We start from the raw sequence: 13,750 nt of genomic DNA, 5'->3' as shown, positions 1-13,750 counted from the left end.
ATGCTCTCCAGTAATCTTGATGCTATCCTGACTCCTTTTACTGGATTTATTTCCTCTCAGCTTGAAGATTCTGAGTTTAAGACTAACTGCTTTGAGCGCATGATCTAAAACTGCAGTCAACGAAGGTTTGTCCACTTTTGCTGGTATTTGAGTTCAGCTAAAATTCTGTGTCTGGAGGTTGGGGTCACGGAGGAAGAGGGATGCGATAGGTGGGAACAGTGATGAGCACTTAAAGAAACCACTGCCACATCTAAAAATTGACCTAAAGCAGGAACTGAAGAGTTTACACATTCCCCAGAATGTGGCTCTGAATTATTGTCAAATCACAGCAAGTTATAAACAGTTTAATAACCCCTTGTAGCTTTGCTGCAGTGTTATCTCTGTGTTTGCGGCACATGAATAAGGCACATGAATGAAGTGCGTTAACCTGTTTGAGATGAAACAGGACACCAGTCTAGTTTACTAGCTGCAGAGGAGGAGGGAAGTAAACAGTGAAGATTGGGGCATTGAAGGGTCAGAAAATTAAGAAAGCCAGTGTTGCAATGTCTTCCAGTGAGCTCGTGTTGCAGTTACACAATGCTCTATATTAGTAATGAGAATGTAAGAGGGTGAGAGGGTCTGTGTGTGTATATGAGTGAGTGTGTGTGTGAGTGAGCATGAGTGAGAAAGACCGTGTGAGCATGAGTGTGGGTGAGCATGTGAGCGAGAGAGTGAGCGTGCGAGTGAGTGAGCATGTATGACTATAAGTGCGTGCGAGAGTGCACATATTTGTGTGTGTGCATGTATGTGTGTGAGACTTTCATTACCTTTGAACCTTCAACACTTGCAGTACAGTTCCAACAATGCTCGTCCATCTGAGCTGTTGTGCTTTCCCAGATGTCTCCTGCCACCCATGTAATTTAATTTTCCTACTGGAGTCACGCCAAACTTTAGCAAAAAAAATTACCAAGCTTTAGAATGTAGTTAAGAAGTGTCTCAAAAAGCCTGATTGAGAAAGGTCACTGCCAAGATCTATTTGAGTATGAACATGGGTAACAGCTGTTCATCAGGAAGAGTAAAGATATTCAGTTCATTTAATCCAACGTTATTAGCTTACAGAGTGCTGGGCCCTCCTGCCTATTGTCCCACCAACTGTCTCTCTGGTGAGCATGAGAGTTGGATATTAAACCTTAATTTACTTTTACAAGTTGGATCATATTTGATTATAAGCAAAAATCCCTAATTTTTTCCCCATACAGTTTACAAAACTGGATGTTAATTGAAGAAATAACTAAAGTATAAAATTCCCTTATTATGTGAATATGCTGTCAAAATTCTAACTAAGTTGGCCTTTGCTGTGATTAATCGGATCTATATTTTGATATAAATGGTCATGGGTCATCAGGTTGTAGCGTTATGGCCAATATTAACTGCTGTCAAATCCAGTCCTCAGTAGCTAACATTGAGTGCTCAATGCACATTCATTCTGCCAATATATTGTACACTTTACAGAATAAGATACAACTTTAATGTAACATCCCAACTCCTACACTCAATTTATGAAGGCCATTGTGCCAAAAGCTCTCTTCACAACCTTATCTACCTTTGACACCACTTTCAGGGAATTATGTACCGTATTCCCAGATCCCTCTGTTCTACTGCGCTCCTCGGTGCCCGATCATTTACCATGTACGTCCTTCCACAGTTTGTCCTTCCAACACCTTACACTTGTCTGCATTAAATTCCATCTACTACTTTCAGCCCAATTTTCCAGCTGGTCCAGATCCCTCTGCAAGCATTGAAAGCCCTCCTCGCTGTCCACAAAGCCTCCAATCTTTCTGCAATCTGCAAACTTTCTTATATAATTTACCACATTATCATCCAGATCATTGATATGGATGACAAACACTAATGGTCCCAGCTCTGATCCCCTGAAGCACACCACTAGTCTGAGAAGCAATCACCCACCACCACTCTCTGGCTTTTCCTGTATTGCTAATGTTGAATCCAGTTTAAATGTGGGCGAAATTTTAACATTTAAAAGAATTTGGACAGGTACATGAATAGAAGGAATATTCAGGGTTATAGACTTGATGCAGGTCACTGGGACTAGGTAAAATAAGATATTACGGACTAGAAGGGCCTGTTTCAATGCTGCACTGTTTCATGGTTCCAGGTTCTAAGCTCTTATAGGAAGGATCATGGACACTCCCGGTTGAGATTAGTCAACACCTCCAATGTTGTCCTTCACACAAAAAAATAGCCACATGATTGTCTAACTATTGGCCAAATATACTTTTTTCCATCGATAGTAATGAGATCCAAACCTTAAAAATAAGAAATTGGAGCAAAATTCAGCCATCTGGCCCATTGAGCCTGTTCCACCATTCAATAAGATCATAGTTGATCTGGCCATGTGCTCCACTCCACTTACCTGCCTATTCTCCCCAACCTTTAATTTGCCCACCATATAAAAATTAAACATCTTTGATGAGGCAGCCTCCACTGTTGGGCAGAGAATTCCACAGATTCACTACTTGCTGGGAGAGAGAAAACTGAGGCCTCTTCCAACTCTGCAGAGATCAGAAGCTGTTTAGAGACGGGAATTGGTAGGGGGCTGGGAAGTGGAGGATGATTGGACCCCCTCGTAATCCATTCAACTGTAATATTGGTATGAAACTCATTTCAATGCCCATGATCTAGGCTGGGATGTGTTTTCCTAGATCCACAATAAAAATAAACTTCAACTTCTAACTTTCTGACTAAATTCCAGTGTGGTCAATAGAACTTTGGAAAATATGCCTTACAAAGATAGTTAAATCAAGCAATAAAGCAGCTGAATTGTCCATTTAAGCCAGCCGTTCTCAACATGGGCTCTACGGTCACCCTGGGTGGGGACCTGACATAATATTTTTTTTGTGTGGTCGGTAGGAGAGAAGTACAGAAGAAACCAAAACATGGAAAGGGGGCCCATAAACACTGAACAGAGCCCTGGGAAGGTGGGGTCATAGCTGAAATAAAATTGAGAATGGCTGATTTAAATGCTGCAGAACCAATGAAAAATTAAGGCAAAGACACATTCGAAAAACGTACCTTTCAGATAAGCAAGGCCAAAATAGAAATGCTCCACGAGGTTGGTGTACGCTACAACCATGTCAAATACATCACTGCTTCTCGACTTCACATCACATTTGACTTGCAAACATTGTCCATTCGGTGTGATGACATTGAGCTCTCGCTGTGACAGATGCACCTTCCCTTTCTTGGTCTGCAAGGAAAAAACTCGATCACTTGACTTAGGACTGATCGCATCAAAATCGCCATGAAACAGGATGCAGAGAGACACAGAACACGTAGATCATCAAGAGTGAGACACACCACAGTTAGCAAGGCAAATGGCAAGAGGCTCTGAGTACAGGAGCAAGGATGTCAACAAAGAAACCGAGCCTTGGTGAGACGGCAACCACTATATTAATTCCAATTTTGGTCTCCTGACCCCAAGAAAGTTATATTTTCTATTGAGTGAGGGTGGTGGAAATGTTCACAAGACTGATTCCTGGGATACCAGGACTACTGTATCAGGAGTGATCAAATGAGAGATTTTAATGAAACAAATTAAATTCTCTCAGGGATGCCGAAAGGTGTTTCTCCTAGTTAGGGTTTGAAGAGCAATAGGTCTGGCCTCAGGTTTTAGAAGACATTAAAGATGGAGAGAAGGAGCAAAACCTTTGCTCAAAGGGTTACAAACCTGTGGAATTCTCCAGCTCAGAATGCAGAGAAGGCAAGTTGTGCTAACATTTTTTATTTAGACATACAGCATGGGCCCTTTGGGCCTACATTTCAAAGTGCACCCAACTGACCTAGAAGCACCAGCACATTTTGAATGGTGGGAGGAAACTAGGACACCTGGAGGAAGCCCACACAGACACGGGGAGACCATACAAACTCTTTTCAGATGGCATCGCATTCGAACCCCGGTCGCTGGTGCATGTGCAGAGGGATCGGGAGGGGAGGGGGGGGGGTTAAACAACCAAGTTCAGAGCTTCCTGAAAGTGGCCACGCAAGGAGATAGGATTGTAAAGGCAACCACACGGTGCTGGGATCTCAGCAGCCAAAACAGCATCAGTGGGAGGAACAGAATGGTCGACATCTTGAGCTGAAGCCCTTTATCAAGACTGAGGAACACCAACCATTCTTATGATGCTTCACCCAATGAGTTCCTCAAGTATGTTTGGCTTCCGATTCCATTCCCTGTGTATCTCCAGCATATTTGGCATCCCTGGCCTTCCACTGTGCCGGGCCCGGCCTTATACATTCCTCATTTAGATAGTGAGTGCTACGTATTCTGGCATGGGTGGGAGCTCATGTGAAACTTTAAAGCAGTGGTTCTCAGCCTTTTTCTTTCCACTCACATCCCACCTGAAGTAATCCCTGTGCCATCGGTGCTCTGTGATTAGTAAGGGATTGCTTCAGGTGGGACGTGGGTAGAAAGAAAACCACTTTTTAAAATTATACTTAATTGTTATGTGCACGTTTTCCTAACTCCAAAGGAAATGGGCCAATGACAATTTTTGTCAAGCAAAATATTGTACAATTGGGTCTAGAGCAGTGGTTCACAACCTTCCCTTCCCACTCACCTACCACCTGAAGCAATTCCTTACCAATCACAGAGCACTTATGGCATAGGGATTACTTCAGGTGGTATGTGAGTGGAAAGAAAAAGGTTGAGAGCCACTGCTTTAAGGGATCCTAAGGCTAATGTTTGTATTGAAATTCTTTACATACAAATTCATACTAGGCATGGATATAGCACCCCAGTACATGCAAGCATACACAAGATGGGAAAAGTCCAAGTGGATGTCAGACTGGGTACCTGAGTCTTACTGACATATCACGAGATGTGCATTGCTAGAGGCAGTGGTGGAGGTTGGTATGACAGGGACAGACAAAAAAACTCTTAGATAGACACATGGATGCAAAGAAAATAGAGAGTTTGGATCTGAGAGAGGGAAAAATTAGATGATTGTGATATAGGTTTACATCGGTCAGCACAACATTGTGGGCTGTAATCTTCCATGTGAATCAGGCTGCCAATGCACTAAAGAAAATTTCTCTCCATGGACTCCCTTAAATGTGCTGTGGCCCCCAGAAGGTGGGGGGTGGGGAGAAGAGTGTACATGGTTTCCCTTTGAGAATGACTGATTGAGACTATTTGCTTTCCAGACCATGTCCGCTCAACACCAAGGCCTCTGTAAGTGGAAACTAGATAAGGGAGTCACAAGCTCCTTTGCAGAGCAGCAATGTGGGGGGGGGGGGATTCCTTCTGTCAGCTGTGATACCAAGCTACCGCTTCACCGTACTGCATTCCTGTTCATTAACATAATTTACAGACGTTAAGTGGTCATATAGGAGACCAGATTCCTCACCACGATGGAGCCAGGCAGGTCCAATGGCACCACAGCGACCCCAGCCATCCGAATGAACTCTGGTCCCAAATACTGCTGCTGGAGGCAACAGAAAACAGAATTGGAGAGTCATCATGCCATTCAGCCCATCCATCTGTGCTATCTCTCCTGAAGTTATCCAATTAATCCCATTCCCTGCTTACTCCTACAACTATTTCACTTATGTATTACAAACGCTTTTGAGAGTTATCTTCAGGCTGTAGCTTCCTGATCTGGGATCTATGAACAATTAATACTTCACAGCAATCTGTCAATGTCAATTTGCACTACTTGGCTTGTAACATCCCCTCATGGACTGTCTCAGTCACTGATTCCTAAAGGAGCCAAAGATCAGGAAATCAAACTAGAGGCAACTGCTCAACTGTTCCCTGTAGACCCAGGATCTAAAACATTTCTTCCAGCTCTGGCATCCATATAGGGGCAGGAGAAAGACCCTCATCCCCTTAAGCCAGCCCCACCACTCCTGGCTGATCAGCAATCAAGCCTCAATTACACTTTCACACCAGTTCCCGACATCCCTCAGTTCCCTTAACCTTCAAAAATGAATCAGGGCCCACCTTAAACATTTCCAATAACTTTGTATCTGGTTTAAAGAATTCCAACAATTCCTTGACATGAAAAAGCATGACCTAATCTGCTCACTATTCCACAGAACGAGATCCTACCTTTCCCTTACGGCGCAGTAAACAGGACACAGAAACAGCTCTCGGAGGTGAGTCCTTTGCTTCGTTGGAGAAGGCAGCTTGGAAATATGACCTTCCACTCAGTGAGTTGTCAGGCTCACTCTCCAACTGAATCCCACTGGAGTTGGTACTTAATGTACTTACGGACCTTCACAAAGGGAAATGCCAAGTTAGCCAATTTAGTCCAGCAGCATCAATATACTGTCACCAAGTGCTGGATTTCCAAGATAGAGATTAATCATTTCAAATATACCAGCTATTTTTAATAAACCAAATACCCCTGGCATCTGGAATTCAAGCAACTGGTAAACAAAAAAGAGGAAAATAAATAGATTAAAAATGTGTTTAAAATTGGAATGCCTCGACATTAGTTCACCAGTTACACAACCAGAAAGTACACTTATCCGGCATTTACCAATCTCCATAGGTGCCAGATACCAGGGGGCTTTACTGTAATATAATTAACACTGATTCTGCTGCAATATGGGTTGGCAAGTGGACAGATGGACAAAGTATTAGCAAAAGGGCTAGAAGGGAGATGAGAACTTATGATTATACGAACCAGGACAGCAATATTTGGAAACGTTCTGGAAGCATGTTCAAGCACAACATTCGCATCAGAATTTTGAAGGAAATGTTAAGGCTCTGGGACAAAAGCAGGGGAGTGAGAACACCTTGCTGTGGAGGTGTGGAATGGGCTGAATGGCACCAAAGTTCATGGAAACATTTTGGAGTGTTTTTTTTTGCCACAGTCACTGATCTATTTTCAATTGTTGCCCTCACACAAGAACTCCTGGAGCTGTTAACAGGTAAAATAACCTCAGGCTAAAGTTTCTGAGCAAAGCACAGACACGTGGAAGATATTATCTGAGGTTTCAATGTTCAGTCAGGTGGCGATTAGCGCACTGCTGAGAAATTCTCACCCCCATTGTAAAGAAACAAAATGATAAAAGCTGAGATTATTTTTCCTTCAAACGCGAGCGTGATCATAATGGCGTTCTTCAATATTTCTAAGAACCTAAAACATTCACTCATGTTAAAACATCAACCATGTGCGAGCTGTTCCCAGAAGAGGAGCTCAGGCCCAAAATGTCGATGTGGTCTCACCAGTGTCTGATACAGATGAAAGATGATGACCCAACTCATTTATCTCAGTGATGAAGGGGAGAGTGCAGAATGCTTTCTTCACCATCCTGTGTGTCGCTTTCAGGGAAAAACGTACTTGTAACTCTTGGTCTGTCAGTTCCACAACACTGTCGGGGCCCTCCCATTTACTGCGCAAGTCCTGCCTTGGTTTGTCCTGTTCCTATCTTCTATGTTTCTATGTTTCTATGTCTTACCAAAATACAGAACCTCACTTTTGTCCGAGTTAAATTCTAACGCCCATTCCTTGGCCCACTTTCTTAGTTGATGAATATCCAATTGTAATCTCTGCAAGCCTTCTGCACGACACTACCAATTTTGAGTTCATCCACCAATTTATGGCTTACGTTACCATCCAAATCATTACGAAAGACCATGTTATGACAATGTCCTCTTATTGAAGTCAAAACGACTGTGATACCGCAATCTAAACTCTAAACGCCAATGAATAATTAGAAGGCAGCTTAACAGCATTAGCAATCTCATTCTCGAAAAGAATTTGGGCTGCATGCAATTACAATGACAATTGATTTGGAAAGCATTGCAGGAGACCAAGTTTTTTTGATTTTTAAGAATGAAAATTCTCAGCAAAAATACTGAAGTTTTGGAAAGTGAAACAGTTGTCATCTGACTATAACTGAACATGCCATACCTGTCCTTGAGAGCCTGGTAATGGCTTGCTATCGAACTCCTGTTTCCTGTTCTCCAGTCCTCCTGCCGATTCCAACTCCCTAAAAACACAAATCCAATTACTTACAAAGCCACAGAGCTCTGTGATACCACTAAGTGGGGCATGGCCATTCCTTCACTGCGAGCAAACCCACTTACAGTGGACAGCTCGACCCACAGTGTCGCGGCACTGGTGAAAGCAGATGGGCACATTTCAATTCAGCAACTCGAGGGGCATGAAAGGACTGGTTCCTTGCAGGAGATACGGCTTCTATCGGCGACTTTAGTCTCCCTGCAAGATGTTGAAGCTTATCCCTCAGTGAGTTCAGCAAAGCAGCCACAGAACTAACACTGAAAATAGCAATCCCTTTGGCTTTCACATTAATCCATTTAATCTTTTCATTAGTCAGCAAGAAAGAGGCTAATAGTCTTTCTGCATAAGTCCCAGGTTTATTTTCAGTCAAGGGCTATAACAACTTGCAGAGATACCAGACATCTGGAGTAGTGTTTAAGACTAAATGATTAGCAAAACAAAAAGGGAGCTATCTCAAGACCAAAAGAAATGAAGCCCAAATAACTTCATCGTGATTTCTGAACCTCCACATTCAACACCATTACACTCCCAGAGATCTGTGCGTGAATAATACAGAATGGTTGTTCCTTTTTTTTAAATAAAACAAATAAAACCAAGGTGTAATAATTTCTCCAATTTTTTTTTGGATTACTGTTAAGTACATTGCTTGAGAAAAGTGCAGAAGGTGACACTATTTTGGTAACACTCTTGTCCAGTGTTGACCCTCAGGCAGATTACATGAATTAGGTCGATGTCCGGTGGGCGGGGGTGTAGAAGAAACAGGACTGATGATGCCCTGGGTCATGAGCTGGAAAAGTGGGAAAATACATGTGTTAGTTGCAGAGGGGGATGTAGACGACACTTTCCTTATGTCCTAATTTCAAGGTATTATCTTGAAACTCTTGGTCTGTCAGTTCCACAACACTGCCAGGGACCTCCCATTTACTGTGCAAGTCCTGCCTTGGTTTGTCTCACCAAAATAAAGAACCTCACTTTTGTCCGATTTAAATTCTAACGCCCATTCCTTGGCCCACTTTCTTAGTTGATGAATATCCAATTGTGATCTCTGCAAGCCTTCTGCACGACACTACCAATTTTGAGTTCATCCACCAATTTATGGCTTACGTTACCATCCAAATCATTATGAAAGACCATGTGATGACAATGTCCTCTTATTGAAGTCAATACCACATTGTGATACCGCAATTTAAACTCCAAACGTCAATGAATAATTAGAAGGCACCTTGACAGCATTAGCAGTCTCATTCTCCAAAAGAATTTGGGCTGCACGCAATTACAATTGATTCGGAAAGAATTGCAGGAGGCTGCGATATTATGACATATTACATCATAGTCACTATGGTAACACTACAAACAATAGTTTTCTTAAAGCGACAGGCACAAAATTAACTGAGAATCAAAAACACAAGGTCTTTAATCTTTACAGGGGAGGTTGAGAGAATAGGTAATGCTTGTGATAGGGGACATTCCAGTTGTCAAGGATGAAGTGGAATAAATATATAAAGGCAATGGAACCAGAGACCTGGCAACCTGGTTGCGTACTGAAGGACAGCACAAACCAATTGACTGAGGTTGTCATGAATATCTTCAACATCTCACTGCAGTGCTCCATTGTTCCCACAGGGTTCAAGATAGCCACCATCATCCCAGTACCCAAGAGGGCAACAATAATAGGCCTCAATGATAACTGCCCTCTGGCACTAACCTCCACCATCATGAAATGCTTCGAACATCTGATGACGGAACACATCAAAGCACACCTCCCAGAGACACTGGACCCACTTCAATTCACGTATAGAAGAAACCATTACACAGATGATACTATAGCCTTGTTGCTTCACTCCACCTTAGCCCACCTGAAGTACCACACCTCATATGCCAGGCTGCTGTTCATTGACTTCAGCTTGGCGGTTAATACAATCATTCCCCAGAGGCTGGTGGAGAAGCTGTCCTCGCTGGGACTCAACACCCCTCTCTATAATTGGATCCTGGATTTCTAAAGGAAAGACCACAGTCTGCCCTGGATGGTAGCAGAATATTGAGCACTGGCGGTCCTTTGGCCTGTGTGCTCAGCCAGCTCCTGTTCATGGTACTGATGCACAAATGCATCACCAGATCCAGCCCCAACAGTGTCATCAAGTTTGCAGATGACCACAACAGTCGTCGGCCTCATCAGCAACAACGATGAGTCGCACTGCAGAGAAGAGGTGGAAAATCTCGTGAAATGGTGCAAGTAACAACCTGAGTCTCATTGTGGACAAGACAAAGGAGATGCTCGTGGATGTCAGGAACAACCACCCTCCACTACACATCAACAACAAGAGTGGAGAGCACCAAGTTCCTTGGAGTCCACTGAACTAGTGACCTATCATGGATACTCAACATCTCCTTATTTGTCAGGAAGGCGCAAAAGTACTTTTTGAGAAGACTGAAGTGCTCAAGGCTACCGACCACCATTATGCCAACTTTCTATAGGAGCTCTATCAAGAGTGTCCTTGCCGGCTGCATCACAGTGTGGTATTGGTTGCTGCAGAGAAATGGATGGAGGCCAATACACAGGACCATATGGGTGGCAAAGAGGATCACTGCAGTCTGCCTCCCCACCACTGACGTGATCTACCGGGATCATTGTCTTAAGAGGGCACTCAAAATCATTGAGGTCCCCTTCTACCCTGCACACAGCATCTTTTAGCTGCTCCCATCAGGGAAGAGATACAGGAGTATCAGAACCAACACCACCAGGCTGAAGAACAGTTTCTTCCCACGGGCAGTGAGAATGCTGAACGACCAAAGGAACTGGTCACACTAACCTTATGAGACTCTCATTTGTACAAAAATAATTAATTTATTTTTATAGATATAATACTTGTCCTACATACGTGTTTGTCTACTATATCTGGTTGTATGTCTGCATGTTTTTGCACCAGGGATTGGAGAACGCCGTTTCCTCAAGTTGTACTTTTACAATCAACTTGACAACTAAAAAAGCCAGAAACACTTGACAAGTCAGGCAGCACCAATGGAGAGAGAAGCAGGTAACATTTCAGGTCAATACCCATGAAAGGATGAAGCCAGTTCAAATGGGTTAATGAGGGCAGCTGGAGTATGATTACACCCCATCCATGTTGTATGCTGTTGCGAGCAAGAGAGAGGGAAATTGTCCCACTAGAACACAGAGTGGTAGGAAGAATACTCAAGACAATGGTGGGCTATGTAATGGGCTAGCCCATCTCCTGAGAAGCAAGGAGTCTAAAATCACCCAGATTTAACAATTTCAGGTAATACTCCACGTTTTCCCTCTCTTCATACTTGTGGCTTCAATTAATTTCTTTTTCACTTTGTCTTGTAACTTCTGATTCTCTTGAAATTGTTATTTTCATAGTCAGGGAACGTGCATCCTGTGTCAGACAGGATTTCTATTCTCTTTGCAACTCAACAATCACTTTTCCTTATTTTCCCAGTTTTGATTAAAGGACTTTAGCCAAAATTGGCAACTCTGTTTTTTTCCCCATTGATGCTGCCTCACTCGCTGAGCCAATGCACTAATGTCATCATGAAGAAAGCACGTCAGCACCTTTTCTTCCTCAGGAGTTTGCGGATGTTCGGAATGTCATCGGAAACCTTGGGAAACTTCTACAGATGTGTAGTGGAAAGTATGCTGACTGGATGCATCATGGTCTCGTATGGGTCACTAATACCCCGGAGTAAAAAGCCCTGCAAAAGGTAGTGGACACAACCTAGGACATCACAGGCAAAACTCTCCCAACCATTGAGAACATCTACAGGGAAAGCTGCTGTCAAAGAGCAGCAGCAAACATAAAGTATTTACATCACCCAGCACACGCTCTGTTCTCGCTGCTACCATCAGGGAAGTAGTACAGGTGCCACAAGACTCTCACTACTGGGTTCAGGAACAGCTGCTACCCCTCCACCATCAGACTCCTCAACGACAAACTCAATCAGGGCTCATTTAAGCATTCTTAATTTGCACATTATTTACTACTGAATATTTTTTATGCAGTAAACAGTCTGTTTATATTTCTCTCTTTTGTATACACTTCCTTCTTGAGTACGGTTTACAGCTTATCTGCCTGGTCTGCAAGAATCTCAGGTCTGTGTGTGATGTCATGCATGTGCTCTGACATAAATCTAAACTTTGACTTCCAGCAGCTTCTGTTTTGTCTCAGATTTGCAGCATCTGCCGTCCTTCCTCCAATTCTTCATGCGTAATGAGAACCTGGCCATAATCTCAAACGGAATGCAGAAAGGCTGGTAAAATGTCCTTCACTGAAAATCAGTGCCTTTGCTCTCTTAATCTCTGGCTGAGCCTTTGAGCCCTGAATTAATTGCATTTTAGACCTATTAATTCCAATTCAATAGATCGGAGCCCTGTGAATAAGTTACACAGCGACTTTCACATCAAAATTTCGACCTCCACTGTTCTTATTCTTCGGGTGATATGAATAATGAACAAACTGCTTTTAAACCATCTGCTCACCACATTCAGCAATCCACCTCTTGATACAGTAACTTAACACATAAACTATTGGCAGGGGACAACCACAAGGATTGAAATCTCTCTCCCTCTCTCTGCGTCCACCGATGAAAGGAACAGGAAGGAATGAGAGAGTTCAGGTGGTAGAACTACTGCCTCACAGCCACAGGGGGTGCTGCATGTGTAGAGCTTTCACATCCTCCATGTGGCTGAGTAAGCTTCCTCTGGGTGTTCCAGTTTACTCCCACATCCCAGATTGGTAGGCATATGGATGCAGCACAAATTACATTGAACAACAAACTCCTAAACACTAGTGGGTGTATTTTAGAGATTTTGGGCTGCTGATCACAAAAATCACCTTAAAATGTCTCTATCACAAACATTTTTTTGTGATTTCCTGTCATATTTTCAATGATGCTCCAAGCATGACGTACAATGTGTTACTGAAAATTCATTTTCTGCATTCTCACTTGGCTTCCCTGCTGATCTTGGTGCAGTCAGTGACAAACATGGTGAAAGGTTTCACCAGGACATTGCAGGAAAAGCAGGGCAACTGGAATCAATCAATGCTGGCCGACTATTCTTGGGCACTGACACGAGAGCCATCAGATGATGAGTACAAACAAAATTCAGCGGCAAAACATTTTTAGGTCAGTTGAACTAACACAATGTGTCAGCATCATTATGCGATTAAACATGCTCAATTCAACAAAAGTTAATTTAATGTTTCTCCAATTTCCTCTGTGATTCAGCAAATTAGAAATTATTTTTGTGTTCACCTTAAGATCGTCTACCATAACCCCCTATTTTTTTTTGTCAGGAAACAAACCTTTTGAAAAAAAGTTGTTGTCCAGTGTTATCTCTGGACTAGATGGATGGTGTGATTGCTGGGAATGTGGGTGGAGCAGGATGCTGGAAAAATTAGAGGAAGAATGGGATTGCACTGAGAACTGTCATGGACCTATCCTGGGTGGATATCTGTAAATGGGCTAACACAGAAAGAACATAAAACAATACAGCATAGAACAGGCCCTCCGGCCCTCAATGTTGTGCCGGCCCATATATCTCTTTCGAAAAAAAATGTACTAAACCCTCCCAACCCCATAACCCTCTATCTTTCTCTGATCCCTATGTCTAAGAGTCTCTAAAGTGCCCCCCAAATGTGTCAGCTTCCACCACCATCCACAGTAAGGCATTGTAGGCACCCACATCTCTCTGTTAA

At 43.0% G+C, this 13,750-nt stretch overlaps 1 protein-coding gene across 1 annotated transcript in view; it reads right to left on the bottom strand.

The window, feature by feature from the left end:
• LOC138736329 (FERM and PDZ domain-containing protein 2-like) overlaps positions 1–13,750 on the bottom strand; it is a 182,829-nt gene that overhangs the window by 77,759 nt on the left and 91,320 nt on the right. The window contains 4 exon segments of the mRNA XM_069885659.1: positions 3,073–3,247; positions 5,406–5,483; positions 6,110–6,275; positions 7,923–8,001. Of these exon segments, the coding sequence (XP_069741760.1) occupies positions 3,073–3,247; positions 5,406–5,483; positions 6,110–6,275; positions 7,923–8,001 (498 nt within the window).

The sequence above is a fragment of the Narcine bancroftii genome, chromosome 6 (genome assembly GCF_036971445.1).
Source record: "Narcine bancroftii isolate sNarBan1 chromosome 6, sNarBan1.hap1, whole genome shotgun sequence".
Classification (NCBI taxonomy): Eukaryota; Metazoa; Chordata; class Chondrichthyes; order Torpediniformes; family Narcinidae; genus Narcine; species Narcine bancroftii.
The sequence above is the reverse complement of the archived record's forward strand: the minus strand, read 5'-3'. Positions and strand labels throughout refer to the sequence as shown.